Source organism: Lonchura striata, chromosome 15, assembly GCF_050655825.1.
Source record: "Lonchura striata isolate lonStrDom1 chromosome 15, ASM5065582v1, whole genome shotgun sequence".
Taxonomy (NCBI): domain Eukaryota; kingdom Metazoa; phylum Chordata; class Aves; order Passeriformes; family Estrildidae; genus Lonchura; species Lonchura striata.
In genome coordinates, this window is record NC_140717.1 from 15,819,769 (window position 1) to 15,836,173 (window position 16,405).

At 47.1% G+C, this 16,405-nt stretch overlaps 1 protein-coding gene across 3 annotated transcripts in view; it reads left to right on the forward strand.

Annotated features, from left to right (window-relative positions):
- TMEM132C (transmembrane protein 132C) overlaps positions 1-16,405 on the forward strand; it is a 182,922-nt gene that overhangs the window by 124,462 nt on the left and 42,055 nt on the right. For all 3 annotated transcript variants that reach the window (XM_077787270.2, XM_085593385.1, XM_085593386.1), the window contains one exon: positions 12,960-13,143. In XM_077787270.2, coding sequence (XP_077643396.1) covers positions 12,960-13,143 — 184 coding nt within the window. The remainder of the gene's footprint in view (positions 1-12,959; positions 13,144-16,405) is intronic.

Sequence of the window (16,405 nt, forward strand, 5' to 3'; positions counted from 1 at the left end):
AGGAAATATTTGTCCATTTTCAAAAAGCTTTTTGACTGAATGTCATGCAGATATGAGCATGTTTGGAATGTATATCAGACTGTGAAGGTTCTGCCATGCAGAGTGGGAGAATCCCCTCTGTGTGTGGAACAAACTGTGCATTCTGCAGCAGATTTGCAGAGATCTGTGCCCTGTGTTTGCCAGTTCTGTGTGTGCCACGTTGGCTTAGCACAGCTCAGCCTGCCCAGAGCAGCAGAGCTGAACAGCCTGGAAATTCAGCTCCCGGTGTCAGAGGTTTTACCTCTGCATCAGCCAGAGCTTGGTGTGGAAGGGGAAGTTTTTGTTTCTGCTGCCACAACCCCCAGGCATTGAGAGGAGGAGTTGCTGTGTTGGCCTTTGAGCCTGGTGACAAGTGATGCCACAGCACAGGGCTGGTCCCAGAGGGCAGGGACAAAGGTGTGCAGCAGAGGAGAGCCCCACTGGCACCCCAATTCATGGAGCTGGGGTGAGCAGAGGGGCAGCAGGAGGAAAATCCAACCCTCCTGCAGCACAGCCAGGTCATCCCTGGGGGCAGAGCATTGCAGCTGCTGCAATATTCAATAGCAGCGGGCAGGCAGCTCTCTGCTGGTGGAAAAGGTCATCTCTTGTTTGCCTTGGGCTTTAGGAAATACTTTCAAATTGTCCTGCCTCCTCCGAGCTGACAGTGCTGCTGCAGAGAGCGCCCGAGGGTGCAGGAGAGGTGACACTGCAGCAGGGCCCCACTGCCATCAAAATCAAAAGCAGAACCACCAGTGACTGCAGCCAAAGTCAGGTCAGCCCCAGAGTGTCCCAGGAGCCAGGCTCAGGGCTGTCATCTGCAAAGATACAATAAATTCGTGTTACAGTGCATTTTAATTAGATAAAGCAAAGTTTTGCTATGCAGCACTTTGTACTCATGTGTAAGAGAGGCATCTACATTGGCCAGTTGAATTCAGCACTGTGTTAAACAGCAATAAAAGCAATTCTGGCTGCTATTGGGAGCTTTTGGTGTGGTATTGGGGAATTTCCCAAAAATCTGAGAAGCAACGTGGGAAAAATAAAATGAAATTTTACTCATGGAAGAGTTGTATTCATGGAAAAGGAAGTGCAAGTGCAGTCTTGCAGCAAAGCCACCAGAGAGGGATGGGGAAGGGGGAGGTTCAGTTCAGCCCAGATTTCCTGTGCTCCTTTTTTGGGGAGGGTGGAAGGAAGGGGCTGCCCTTGCATGCAGGCACAGCACTGGGGGCTGGGTGCAGGTGTTTGGGGGTCTGGGAGAGCTCAGTGCTGAGTTTATCAGTGAGCTAGCAGAGATGCTGGCACCCTCCCTGTGTGCTCAGTGTGAGTGTGGCACAGAGCCTCCTGCTGAGTGCAACCATCTCTTCAGTGGCTGTGCTGGGCCAGAATTCAAAAGGAGCTGATTCCTCAGGCACAGGGCAGCAGCACTCACTGAGCAGTCCAGGACTTTGGAGAGACCACAAAAAGTAATAAACTGGCTTTTACCCAGCCAGTAAAAGCTTTGTCACAGGTTTTGCTGGCTGGGTCCTTTCCTGCACGCTCTGGTTCCTGTGTTAAAGGAAGGATGGATGCTTTGCTGCATGCTGAGGGCAGCAGTGTCCATATTCACCCCTCTGATAATGGCTCTGATGGGGCAGCTGACCCCAGGAGAACCAAACCAAATGGAGGAGCTGAGCTGGGAGCAGGCTGCAAGGGGAAAACCCCTTCATTCTGTTGAATTTCCAATTTCTGCCTGGCTGGCATCATCCTTCCCCCTGTGTAGCCTTTTTTCCATATTGCAAGGCTGCTGTATCAAACAAGAACCTGTGAGAGCATTCTTGGGTTTTCTGTCCCTACAGCTGTGTTTGCCACTGGCAGCTCAGATGGGAGCAGAGGCAGCCTGGGCTGACAGATCCTGAATGCTTTCCTTGAGGACTTGTCTCTCACCTGACAGTCACACAGCTGTGGAGTCCCTGCTGCTGCTCTTCTCCTGCAGGAACAATTAGCAAGTGTAAGAAAATTCCTTACCATGCAGGCAAAGGTGGAAATGGAGCTGAAAGGTCCAGAGGAGCTTCTGATTTTGGTTTTGTATTTCCCCAGAGCCTCAGAAAGCTGGACTTCCATCAGTGCAGTCCCACTGTGATCAAACAGAGTGTTCAAAGTCAGCAAAGAGCAGCAGTGGTGACTAATATAGTTGAAGATTTCAATAACAAAGGGAAAGCCTGTTTTCTTTAGAATCTTCTTTCCTTTTACTTTTTTGGACAGTGTCTCCTAAATGTCATTTGTATAATTACATAGAAACCTGTTTTGACTCACCAAGTGCAAAAAGGCACAGAAAGAAGAGCATAAAAAGGCAGCAATGATTGCTTGGAAAAATCACAGCAGAGTTTGAAATCTTTGCTCTGGGCACTGAAGAAAATGTGAAACTGTGCTGCATGGAGGGATTCTGTACTAGGCTCTTGTTTATTACTTTCTGCAATAGAAATCTTGCTGTTGTTTAAAGAGTATTCTGATATCAGGGAGCCTGTGGCTCCCCCTAGCACTCCTGCACTCTTCCCGGGGGTCAGGAGAAGATGAAATTGTTTTCCTAGCAATGGAAAGTCACCTCTGTAAAGCACATCTCTCAAAAGCCCCATCCAGGTCTGTTGTGTTTTCTTGCTCTGCCTGATTTAGCACATTTAAAACTGAGGTTTCCCAACAAATTAGACATGGCAATTTTCTAATTGAGGTGCTGGAGGGGAAAGCCAGATCTGGACAGAAGCACAGATGTCAGAGTCATCACTTCAGAGCTGCTCTCGGAGCCTTTCTGCAAGTGTTGTGTCAGTCGAGGTGGCACTTGCTTTTCTCCCAGGCCATTTCCCATTAGGATCATGTCTCCTTCATCTGTCTTGTTGAGGCACTGAGGACACGGCTCTCTGGGTGGCTGGCAGCAGGCAGGAGTGTCTGCAGCCTGCCTGGAGAGCCCTGGCCCCTCTCAGCTCTGAGCAGGAGCATCCCAGTCTTGTAAAGGCAGGAGAACCCAGGGGGAAGAAATGCTGATGTCTGACTCCAGCTCAGAAGGATGAATGATTCCTTTATTATAACTACACTATAATACATTAATATACTATTTAAAGGAGATACTAAAACTACAAACCTTATCTAACTCACTCCCAGCTTGTGACCCTCTCTGAGAGCCCAGCCCCAGGTGGGTTGGATTGGCCACCAGGCTCAAACAATCCTCACCAGAACCCAACCAAGCATCACCCCAGGGAAACAATTCTCCACACACATTCCACATGGGAAAAACAAGGAGCAGAAATAGAAATTGTTTTCTCTTTTATTTCTCTGTCCTCCTCCATGAAAACTCCTGAGAGAGAGAAGAATGTGCCTGCACATCCCAGCTGTGAGCACAAACACTCACATGCCGGGGAAATCTCCAAAAGTAGCTGCAGTCTCCTGCAAGATTTAATGAACATTTTGCTTAAAGACAGATTTTCTGCTAGAGCAGATACCTTCTGTGTTTTCCTGCCTTTTCATTCTGTTAATTAGCAGGGTTGGATCGAAATGCCAAGGAACAAAGATCCAGATTTTTCATAAACACAGTCCAGACCTGGATCTCCATCCTGCTTGTGACAGTGCCTTCACTCACAGTACACAGTGGCTTCTTTGTTAACCCACCCTAACATCAAACAGCTTTTGCCCCACAACTTACTTTCTCCAAAAAATGAAGTATTTTTCATTGTGAAAATTAGAATTTATTTGTGGAAAGCAGAACATTAAAAAAAGGAAACTTTCTTTTGTATAGAAACTCTGATTGTGATACAACATTAGTGACAGAGGGGGAAGAAGTCAGAGAACCCTCTGATGGTTTGGGTTGGAAGTGACCTTAAAGATCATCCAGTTCCAAAGCCTTACCTTGGGCAGGGACACCCTCCATTAGACCAGTTCCTCCAAGTCCCATCTTGAATGATGGCCCTGAATGATAAATTCATAAAATGACAAGTCTATAAAATGATCAAGTTTTTATAGCACCCTCAATGCAGTAGACATAAGGAGAAAGAAAAATATAAATATCCAGAAGTGAGAGGGTGAACTTGCTAGTGAGATGCTGAATTAGGCAGAAATCCAAACAGAGATGGTTGGTGTAATCTCAGATCTATCAGCCGTGACAGTATCCATTTAAATGAATCCTTAAAAATGTTAATTGCACATCATAGGCACTTCAGCAATGACATTTCTGCCACTGAATGTCATGGGGACATTTTCCTTTTATTATCCTTGAACAGGAGGAGTGAACTACCACCCAGTAACTGTATCACGAAATGTAATGGATCTACCTCCAGTATTTATGCTGGTTCCGCTTTCAATAAGCTTCTTTTTAAATTTACAGTGAGCAAGAGCTTTGGATGGCATTGGGAAGGCAGCGTTGTTAAGCTTTGCTTTATGAACTGTTAAATAAAGGTTTGTCCATCAGGCTTCCAGAACTGCAGCTACTGAAAGCCCCAGGGTCCGTGGTTTTTGTAAATTTGAATAAGAGCTGGTTTATAACTGCAGCCTGAAGTTATCACATTTTTGTCTGATTTCCCCAGGACATTCCCTAGAACCAGCTCACTCTCTTTTGTTTTAAATATTCAGAAGAAGGCAAAAAGACAGGGAAAGCAGACAGGGAAGTGGAGAATCATGGAATGGCCTGGGTTGGAAGGGGGCTGAAAACCCATCTAGCTCTGCTGGCCTGGCTCCTCTCAGTTTTGACTCGTGTCATTCCCAGTTACATGGGGTTCCATGAGCTCAGGATTTATCCCACTGTTGCTGCTGGGTGTTCTCCTCAGACTGGTTTGGGTTTCTGCTTCACTCTGCTTGTGACTTTAGCATAGGAGAGACCATGTGAGCAGCACACAACATTAAAGAGAACTTACAACAAAAGAGTAGGATTAAAAGAGTAACACAAACATTCTGCAAATACAGAGAAGGGGAATAATGTGGTCTGAGACAGCAGGTACAGCCTGAGACTGGGGGAGAGGAATACACTCATGCTGCAGAGTGCTCCTTAGTGAAGCTTGCAAAAAATATTGACTTTCTAGAAAGAAAACTTCATCTTCCCCAGACTGGTATTCTCCAGCTTTGGGTTGAACACAGTATTACCCAATTCCCTGCAGCCCCCAGTCCAAGGGACTCCACACAAAATGGGTTTGCTCTCTGTGAAATTGCAGCTGTTGGGTTTATTTCTCTGAGGACACAGCTCATTTCAAGGTGTTTTCCTCTCTATTCAGGCAGCTTCACAATCACCATGAGAAGCTCTGCAGCTGAGCTGGAGCTCTCTTCAGACAGCTGCCATCCAGCAGTGTTGGACATTGCTTCTGCTCTGAAGCAGCCCTTGGCAAAGGACACTTGGAAAGTGCAGTTGTGTCCACAGGGAGAGCAGGGGGAGCCTGGGGCTGGCACCCACAAACTTGACTTTTCCACGCCCATGGATTTGTCCCTGGCCAGCAAGTGTGACAAACTTCACTTGAGTGTTACTTTCTTAGTTGTTCCACCACAATATTCATCACTTAAATGCTGTTATTCTCCTTACTGAGCCATTAAGTGGGAGCTTTCTTTAGATCCGTTGCCTCTGCAAAATGCAGATATTATATCAGCTTTACATGCCTGGTGAATGGTTGACTTGGTAGGTGTTTTTCCAGCAGGCAGGTTCTCTGTTGAGAAGGAATGGGGATCTTTATGCAAAATATTTTTGGAGTTTTAAACAAAGAATACAGAATAAAACACAGAATAAAAAGCAGATACAGTGGCAGAGCTGAAAAAAACCCTCAACCCATAAGAGCTGTAGGAGCTGAAATCTGAATACCTGACTTGAAAATGAGATGTGCATACCCCACATCTGATCTGCACACACAGTTACATCCAAATGTGACTTTTCTTGCCAGCTGATTCATAATGCAGCTTCATCCTCAGTTTGTTTCAGAGTGCCTGGTACTGGGCACTGGGGCTGTGTCCCTGCCCTGTCACTGTGTCACCTGGGGCACAGCTCTGCCACAGCCCAGTCAGCACAGAAATCCACTGGTCATGGCAACAGCAGCTGCCACATCTCCACTGGGCCAAAGGTGGGGGCTGAGCCCTCCCAGCTCACAAATGGATTTGGTAATTGTAGTTCATCATTTCCAGGGTACTGCTGCTTCTAAGTGGAATAAAACACATATGAAAGGTATTTGTGCCAGAAAATGTCATGTCTAGGCTGCTTTGTCAGAGGTGTTCTCTTGCCTCTGAAAATGTTTCACTGGCTGCTCCCAAACTGTTAAATCAGCAATTAAATGGGAATGATAAAACCTCCTTTGGGGTATTTGCTCTCATCTTGCTGCATCTATCTAGCTGCAAGAGCCATAAAATCTGAGGCTGGTGATGAGAAGATCCTGCCTTCCCTTCTCCACTTGAAAGCTCTGGGTTTGGAGTGAGTCTCTCTGGAAACATCTTCTCAGGGTCTCCTTTCCACTGCTGTCCCTTGGAAACTTTTCAGTGCTTGCACATTTGCTCTCTCCAAAAGGGGAAAGCGCTGCTTTACTGACCGTGCTGCTGGGGAGGCTCCAGCACTGGAGGAATACCGAGTAGGAAATGTCCTTCTCAGAGGCAGGAGGAGATGATGGATCACTGTGAGAGCCCATTCCTTGCCCAGTGTGCCGATTGTTTTGTTATCTGCAATGGTAATGAACCATCCTGCCTTGTGCAAAGAGATGAAGGTGGGAGATGGGGCAGCTCAGGACCTGTGTTTGCACACAGCCTTTTCCAGTCCGAGGCAGAGGCTTCACACCTGAGTCCTTTGGGAGCAGGGAAAAATCAATCTCATCTGTCTGTGCCTGGTGTGATGCAGTATCAGAGGAGACTGATGAGCTGCTGTCCTCCTGCAGCGTTTATTGGTGATTAGTGACTCTGGAAAAGTGCTCTGCATGGAAGGAGAGACTGGGGATTTATTGTGATCCCCAGTCAGGTCTCACTCCTTCAGGGCCTGTCTTGTTCAGCTTTCTGCCTGTCCAAGAGAGGAGCATTTCTGGTTTTCTGCACTCCAGTTACCAACATGACTTTTGCTGTCTGCTCTCAGTGTAACATAAATGAGATTAGCATCTGTAGGCAAGGCTTGGACAGAGAATTCAGGCACTGAGCTGATTTTTTGTGAGACTGGAAGAACAAATTACTCTTCACCTTGTTCCCCTGGGAAATAAAGGCACAGAAATATCCCACCCTGGGCTCTCTCTAGCCTCTGCCACGCAGGCAGTGCTTATTTCATGAGCTGGGAATGACCCTCCCACCCAGCAGGAGAAGCAGGAGTGCTCTCCAAGCCCTTGCCCGTCCCTGCTGAGGCTGAAGGCAGCAGGGATCCTGGGCTCAGGCAGCGTGGCAGAGGTGCCACGTTCAGGTGCAGCAGGCAGGCACCAGAGGTTTCCAAAGCTCCACCAGGCCTAATGCCTATTGATTTTATTTTAGCTGCAAGGATCTGTATCTTCATGTCTTGCCTCAGGCCGTTCAAGGATGCTGTGGAGGAGCTGGGAAGTGAAATGAGATTTCCTGTCCTAGTTCAAATGCCTTAATCAAAAAGCGATGTTTTATATCACGGTTTATGACAAGAAAGCCAAGAAACCTTATTAAGTAATCTAACTCTGATCTGGACTGTACAAAGAAATCAAGTGCAGCATTATATCATCCTCCTGAGGATACACACGTATATTATGTTATGGTGATCAAGAGTTTGCTCTTCTATATAACCTTATATATACCTTGGATATTTGCCTTTGGAAAACCTCATAATAATTCCAATATCTTAGGTTTCCATGAAATTATGTCCTCCCTATCTGTAAAGTCAAAACAGATCATCCTTTTCTTTCTCTTCTGCTGGTTTTTTATGGTTTAAAGGTAAAAGCTGGGTTAATACTGCAAAATGAGATATTTAAGCTGCATTTTGTCTCCAGTAGTTAGCATTACTCTGTAATTACTTCATCCTTTCTCCAATTTTTGAGGGTTTTAGCTTTGTAACAGCTTTTATTAAGGACTTGCTGAAAGAAACTTATTTTTACACATTTGTACTCCGTGTGAAAAAGTATTTCAGGTGGGCAGTGGTGGAGCAGCCAGGTCTGATGGAACTCAGTGATTTTTAAGATCCTTTCTCCCCAAACCATTCCATGATCTTTAAAGTCATCTGCAGTCACACTCCCCCAGATCAAGTTCTAATTCTGCGCCGTTAATTTTCCTGAAATTGCTGTGACTCACTGGTCCCCAGGCGTGTTCCTTACAGATATCCCCATTATCTGCCGTGGTGAGGAGAAGGGGCAGGAGAACAGGAGATGGAGAATGGCAGCAGCACAAGCCCTGAACCCTTCCCCAAGGTGGGCACAGGTCCTGCTGTGCCTCAGCTGCAGCACAGATTGCTCTGGGGTCCAGTTTGACCAGCAGCTCCCGATGGTTTTGCCTCTGCACATGGTAATAACATGCTTCAATACATTCATTTTAGTGAAGAGTAAAGGGAGGATGGAGTTTGTACTCTTCTCTATTTTTTGTGTCATTTGGTGAGTGCTGATCTTGCATTAAGATGTCACTGTCAAACTGGAGAGCATTAGAGAAGAAAGGAGTTGCTGAATTTCCAGCAGGTCGAAGTACTCTCGGATCCCTAGGCACTTTCAGTAAAAATCTGTTGGAATAAAGGATGGCTAAAAAATGTTTTTAATCTAGGCTTTTTAAAATTTCTCTTTTGAGAGTCACTGTAATAAATCGAAATTATTGATTTAGCCTGTAGCAGTCCTAAGATTCACTCATTTAAGAGTGGAAACTGCTCTATTACTTGGAGCAATAACCCAGCACTGTGAAATCTCCCATCAGAGACTGCTGGGCCACACCTGCAGATGGGCATCCAGCAAAGATTTCTGTCTGCTGATGGCTCTGGCAGCAGCTGAGCTCTCTGGGTGCTCCTGGTGATCCTCTGCCTCCCTGCTCCTGGGACACCCTTGCAGCACGAGCCTGGTCTCTCATCCTGCCCTCAGTGGTCACTCATCCTGGGGCCTCAGTGGTCACTCATCCTGGGGCCTCAGTGGTCACTCATCCTGGGGCCTCAGTGGTCACTCATCCTGCCCTCAGTGGTCACTCATCCTGGGGCCTCAGTGGTCACTCATCCTGCCCTCAGTGGTCACTCATCCTGCCCTCAGTGGTCACTAGTCCTGGGGCCTCAGAGGTCACTAGTCCTGGGGCCTCAGAGCCAGTCCTGCATGTGAATAGAAGAAAAATCTTCCAAGAGGAAATATTTCTTTTTTCACTGAAGGTTTGAATGATCAATAAGTGCTTACAAAGGAATGCTTAATATCATACTCAAAATCTTCTAAAAACAAAAGTGCAGTTAACACTGGCTGATCCTCAAGGGTGTGTGCTGCCCACACAGCTGGCAGCAGCTGCCGACTTTAATGGCATTTTCTCCTGATGCCACTTCTGTTTTCCCTTTTATGCATCTTTTATTATCTTCCCATTAACAGAACATTTCCATTCCACCTTCTTTCCCCAAAACTGTGCTGCTCAGAGGCATTTAGGGGCTCTGCTGCCCGTTCTCCTGGGGCAGCACTTTGCTGCCAGCCTCTGCCAGGAGTGAATTCCCCATCCCTGAGCTGCAGGCAGCTGCTGAAAGCACCAGCGTCTCCTCACCATGGGCCACCAGCATCTCCTCACCATGGGCCACCAGCATCTCCTCACCATGGACCACCAACATCTCCTCACCAGGGACCACCAGCATCTCCTCACCATGGCCCACCAGCATCTCCTCACCACAGGCCACCAGCATCTCCTCACCAGGGACCACCAGCATCTCCTCACCAGGGACCACCAGCATCTCCTCACCACTGGCCACCTGCTCCAGCAGGGAGGTTCAGCTGCTGCTGATGTCTCCTGCTCACACCCACCCTCCCAGGGGCTGCTCAGCACATCAGGAGTCCTCACTCCCCTGTGCTAGCACGTGCTCCAGTCTGGCCCTGAATGATTAGCATTTTTATAAATTAAAATAAATCCAAGGAGTGAGCTGGCCCAGGGGAGCTCTCAATCCAATCAAATTAGACTCGTATACCCACCCTGGAGCAATTCCTTGGAAGCTCTTCCTTGAGGAAGCTTCATTTGCAATCACTGCGTGCTGTGTACTTTAGAAAAGTTTTATAATTACTTGCTGTTCCGGCTGCTGAGCACTTCTAAATGTTGGATATTAAGGAGCTGCTGTTTCAGTCAGTGAGCAAGCTCTGAGCATTAAATGTGCTTCACCAGAAGCATTTTCTCCTCAGCCATTACACATCTCTGAAGGCATATTTTCTTTCAAGTGGATGCTTTCCCAGCTGTTGATCTTCTCTCTGTTTCTTGTGTGTGAAGAGGGAAGGAGGAAACGGATGATGCTGTGACATTGCATCAGGGCTGCTTTGCTGCGGAGGAGGTGGGTGCATTACTCACAGATGCAGGCACTGGAATATTGATGCAGGTCAGCCTGGAAGAGCAGCAGGCAAAGCTTTGTCTTGCACCACGCACGATTTTTGACATTTTTGTATCTCGTGTTTTACAGAAAAAATACATGAGCATTAATCAGAAATCTGTAGATGAATTTGGGGGCTGTTTTTTGTGGCCCTCCACCACTAAAGCAGCCTGTCTTTGTCATGGGTCAGGGGGACACAGAACAGCTCAGTGAGTGATACCAGTGCTGGGGGAACTGGAAATCCCAGCTTGGCAGGGGTTCTGTAGAAGGTGTAACAATGATTTCTGTCACAGAACAGCTCATGAAACACGCCTCAGGTACAGGATGGTGGCAGGATGCTGAAGAACACTTCCAGAACCAAATCCTGTGCTTGTCAGTGAGACCAGAACGGTGGGGCAGTGATTAATAAAAGATTAATAAAAGACTTGGCTAAACCCAGAGCTGTTCCTTGCCTGTGCCAGCCCTCCTTCCACGTGGCCGTGAGTGTGTCACCAGCCCCTCCTGAGTCCTGGGAGCAGAGCTGGGCCACGGAGGGGAGGGGAGAAGAGGTTTGGGACCAGGGGCTGGCTGGAAATGAGCTCTTCACCTGCAGGTTCTCACCTCCAGCTCTGGAGCTGCCAGCACAGCTGGGGCTGCTATTGGAAAGATGCAGCACATGTTATAATAATGCACATTTTCAGAGGATCTTTGGAGGAATGCAGGCAGACTTCTTCATCTGGAGACCTTTCCTGGCGTTCATTCACTCTTGGAGCAGCTTTGATGTGTGCAAAGAGTTATTCTCCTTTTGGTGGAAGTGAAAGCACTGGGATGGTCAGCCACACAGAAAAACTTTTTTTCTGTCAGTTCCTAAGAATCAGAACTAGAAATGGTGAAAATAATGTCATTTCAGGTGTCATTAATCTGAGGCATAATGGTGCCTTTAGCAGCCAAATGGACGCTGCAGCTCAGGTGGTTCAGGTATCTTTGCACGTGCTCATGTTTGCAAAGAAATCACCGGGTTCCACACAGTGTGCCTTCACTTGGAGGTGTCCAGGAGTGTGTAAAGCACAGCTACTGCAGCTGCCTCGTATTTACAGGCTGTAAGATTTATGTAATAGCAACTCTTCAAGTGCCAATAGGCTGGGCTTGGGTTATGAATTGCTAAACCCATCCATCCATCACATTTCTGCCCAAAATCACTCTCTAAAAGCAGGCAGGAAATGTGCCACTGTCACAAAAAGTGCTCCAATGTCTCTCTTTTGACATAGCAAGAAAACAGCAAAGAAAATAAATTTCAAGATTAGGCAGTGTTAAGACTTTTCAGAGGGAGGCATCCGAATGAAAACCCATAATCAAAATAATAATTATCAGGGGAACCATTTGCTTTCAAAGTAATCATGCAAAGTAAAGCACAGAATATGTCATAAGTAGCAAAAAACAGTGATTTCTGTTCAGAGGGAGAAAGAAAGTCTAGAAATTGAGAATGTAAGTGCTTCGTACATGAGCAGTTCTTGATGGATTTTCTCAGAAATGGGCCTTCATGTATGGGATGCAAAAAAGAGAGGAAAAATTGAAGCTGTTACGTGAGCAATGCAGGCACAGGTGTGATGAGGCTGGGATTGGGTTACTGAGCTAGGAAGTTACCTGTCATTCCCTTCATTTTCAAATCATTGCAACGTAGGGTTGGAATGCAGGAATATTCAGTAGGATATTCACACTGTGGGAAGGCATTTGGAAAGTTCCAGGAAAGTTAATGGATAATCTCTAAACCTTTTTTTTTATATTCAATTAAACCAACAGCTAGTCCAGCAAATTAATTTAATATATTTTTATTATTTCTGGTGTAGTTGAAGAAATTTAATGTGAGGGCAACATTTCCAGCATGTTTTTTCATATTTGTTTTTCAAATTTGCTTACTGACTTTGTGGTATATTTTACCTGCCACAGCTTTTTTCCTTTGTTTGGTCTCAACTGCCTGAGATTTTAATATCCAGAGGAAATGAAATCTATTAAATTAAATTTAGTCTAATCTCTAGGATTAGACTAAAATTGTCATTTTTTCATTTAATCCTGTTAATTGTTTTAATGACTTTCCCACACTGGTTACACTGAGCTTCATTGCTGAGGATTTCTGTGACTTTGGTGGTGGACAGTTTCGAGAAACCTTGGTTTTCTGTCTGACTGCAGAAATTCTGGGCTTCTCAGCCTTCACGAGCTGCTCTGGCCTTAGCTTCGATGGATCAGAGTTCTGATCCAACTCAGAGCATGAAACGTGTTTGAAAAATCAAACAGAAGTTGGAATGGAGTAAGTGTGTTGCAGTAACCTGGGTTCCACCCCTCCGCAGTGCCCGCAGGAGAAGCTTTGGGTAATTGTGAATAATTCCAGTTTGCGTGCTCTGGGGCAGCTGTAGGTTGGAAAAAGCCTTCCTGGAAGTGTGATGTGCACGGGTGGCCAGCTGAACTTGCAGTGTTCCACCTGATTGTCTTTGTCAGCCCCAGTAATGGCTGTGCCTTGCCTCTTTGCTCTCCGCAGGAGCACCAGCCTGTTCCACGAGGTCGTGCAGCTGGACTTTGAGATGGCCAGCTTCAGCAGCCTGTCGGGCACGCAGCCCATCAGCTGGCAGGTGGAGTACCCCCGGCGCGGCTCCTCCGACCCCGCCCTGGCCGAGATCTTCATCTGCCAGAAGGACCTGGTGGCAATCGTGCCCCTGGCCATGGTAAGAGCCTGCCCCGGCCCGTGCCAGCCCGTGCCCAGCCCGTGCCAGGGCTTCAGCCTCGGCACGGAGTGCTCCCTGCCCTGGCACTGCCTCTGGGAGCATCCTCACCCTGCACAGCCCACAGCTCTGTGTGTGCCCTACACTGACCCCAAAGGAGAGGAACCATCCTCACCCTGCACAGCCCACAGCTCTGTGTGTCCTACACTGCCCCACAAGTGAGGAGCCATCCTCACCCTGCACAGCACACAGCTCTGTGTGTGCCCTGCACTGACCCCAAAGGAGAGGAGCCATCCTCACCCTGCACAGCCCACAGCTCTGTGTGTGTGTGCCCTACACTGCCCCACAAGTGAGGAGCCATCCTCACCCTGCACAGCACACAGCTCTGTGTGTGTGTGCCCTACACTGCCCCACAAGTGAGGAGCCATCCTCACCCTGCACAGCACACAGCTCTGTGTGTGCCCTACACTGCACAGCACACAGCTCTGTGTGTGTGTGCCCTACACTGCACAGCACACAGCTCTGTGTGTGCCCTACACTGACCCCAAAGGAGAGGAACCATCCTCACCCTGCACAGCACACAGCTCTGTGTGTGCCCTACACTGACCCCAAAGGAGAGGAACCATCCTCACCCTGCACAGCACACAGCTCTGTGTGTGCCCCAAGGGTGAGGGGTGCTCAGGAGGATGCTCAGAGGGAAGGTATTGTAAATGCAGGTGAACTCGATGGGAAGAAATGCTGATGTCTGACTCCAGCTCTGAAGGCTGAATGATTTCTGTATTATAACTATGCTATAATACATTAATATACTATTTAAAGGAGATACTAAAACTACAAACCTACTTGTTCTAACTCCCATATCTGACTCCCAACTCGTGCCCCTCTCTGAGCCCAGCCCCAGGTGGGTTGGATTGGCCACCAGGCTCAAACAATCCTCACCAGAATCCAACCAAGCAATCACCCCAGGGAAACAATTCTCCAAACAAATTCCACATGGGAAAAACAAGGATCAGAAATAGAAATTGTTTTCTTTTCCTTTCCTCTGTGCTCCTCTGTGGAAAAATCCTGAGAGAAGAATGTGCCTGGGACAGGGAGGGATGCTCAGAGAAGGTGAAGCTCAGAAGGAAGGGATGGTCAGAAGGAAGGGATGGTCAGAGGGAAGGGATGGTCAGAGGGAAGGGATGCTGCCTCTTCAGCTGTCTCCCTCACATTTAAACCCTGAATTTCCTGGCTTTTCTCACAAACCCCAGTAGATTTTCCTTCCTGTTTCTGACTGCCTTGAACCTGCAACTCCAGAGGGCCTCAAGGTCCTTCTGCTGAAGGCCAGGTTGCTTGGTCTATAGTAGGCTGAGGCTGATCCTCATTCTTCTGCTTGATGACCTAGTAGTGTAAGAACTTTTGGGTTGAAGTCAAAAATAGAAAACAGTAATAGCCTCTGTAATATATTTAAGAATCATGAAGTGCAGACTTTCCTGTGGGTAAATGGTTTGGGTTCAAATCTGCTCTCTCTGCTCAGTGTTTTAGGAAAACAAGGAATTTCACTGGATTCTCCAGCATTTCAGCTGTGCTGTTGTTAGGCAGGTTTTGTTTTCTGTTGGTCAGGATTTGGAAGAAGAGTTAGACATAGCTCTATGCTTCTTGTGAATTTTGCCCCTCTGGTGCATCATCTTGGTGGCAAAATTCTGGCAGTCTTTTCTTTGAGCAGTGTTCACCAGATAATTAGATGAGTATTATTTCCTGGAAGTCCCAGTCTTCAATATATTCTTCCCCATTTGAAGAGTGAAACTGCTGCTCATATCAAATGAGGTCATGCCCAGCAATTTCCTGATCCACAGTCTGTTAAGTCAGCAGAAAGCCTGCACTGCATTCCAGATCTGAGGGGGAAATAATTGTCCTCATTACCTGTCAGCTTGAGCAGGGAATATTTATTGGAGCATCTGTCCTCTAAGGACTGGAGAACGTGCATAAAGAAGAATTTTTGTGGTCAGATTTTATTTTGAGATAGATGCCTTCCACTACCAAACAACAGACATGTCTGCTGACATGTCTTCTTGCTCTTTTCATGAAAGAATTCATGAGCTTCTTCTCTGTATTCCATATCTGAGGGAATGGAGATTCTGGCGTCTCCTGTCAGGGTGTGATGCCTTCACACTTGCATACAGGGTTCTTGCAGACGTGTGTCTTTTCTGCATTAAAATTCATCTGCCTGCAAGGCTTCCTGTAAGAACTGGAGGTCTAAAAGGATGAGTTTAGTGTTGTATAAATCATGTAAGGCAAGATCCTTATTCCCAGCAGACTGCCAGTAGGCACTGCGGGTTCAAACAATGAAATCATTAAACCTTTCTCTTCACAAAGCTTTCTTGTGTTCATCCCATTGCTGTGCCTTGTGATAACACTTAGCCAGAGCCAAAATACACTGTGTGAACAGAGTGCAGCTGGCTGGAGCACCAGACCACAATTGGCTTTACTAGCAGGATGTGGGTAGATAAAGGAATTCTCACTTCTGTTAGCTAGGGTGTTCCTTCATCCAGGCACTGATCTCCAGGTAAGCTGAGCTGATTACCTGGCAGCCCTGCTCACAAACCAGAGTCCCACTGGAGGCACAGAGGTGACCCTGGCTGTGCTGAGAAGCCAGCTCAGAGCCTTCATCTACACTGCCACAGCAGCAGCAGCAGCACGTGCTTGTGTACAGACAGCAGCCAGACCTCAGGGGGGTTTGTGATCCTCTGGAGGCAAAGGGAATTCTGTTGATTCAAGCCTGGAGCCTTGCAGGGTGGAACTGTGTCACTACAGGACACGTGAAAGCACAACGTGAGCTATTTGCTATTGCAAGGTGAAAAAGAGGAAGTTTATTTTCTGACTCCAGCATTTATACTTTCCCAAAGGTGCCAGTGGATTGGAGGGTGAAGGTGCCACCTCTCCAATGACATTGGACAAACCACCAGTACATCAAATCTCTCCACCTCTATGGAGGGATGCAAAACAATAGATTGTTTACAGAAAGTTGTGTGAGAAAGTTCTGTACGAGAATATAAACTCAGAAGGCTTTAGAAAATCCTTAGAATCAAGGCAACAGAACTGCTAACATCCAAAGTCAAAGGTGTCACTGCACAGTTCCAAAAGTGCCCAGGAGAAGGAGCTGCCCAGAGGCACTGCAGGGACCAGGGTGTGGGGCTGCTCAGGTCTCTGCCAGGCTCTCAGGGACACCCTGGAACGTCTTTTAGCAAACTTTTCCCTGCTTTGGGTGTAACAGAAAGATAAAGGC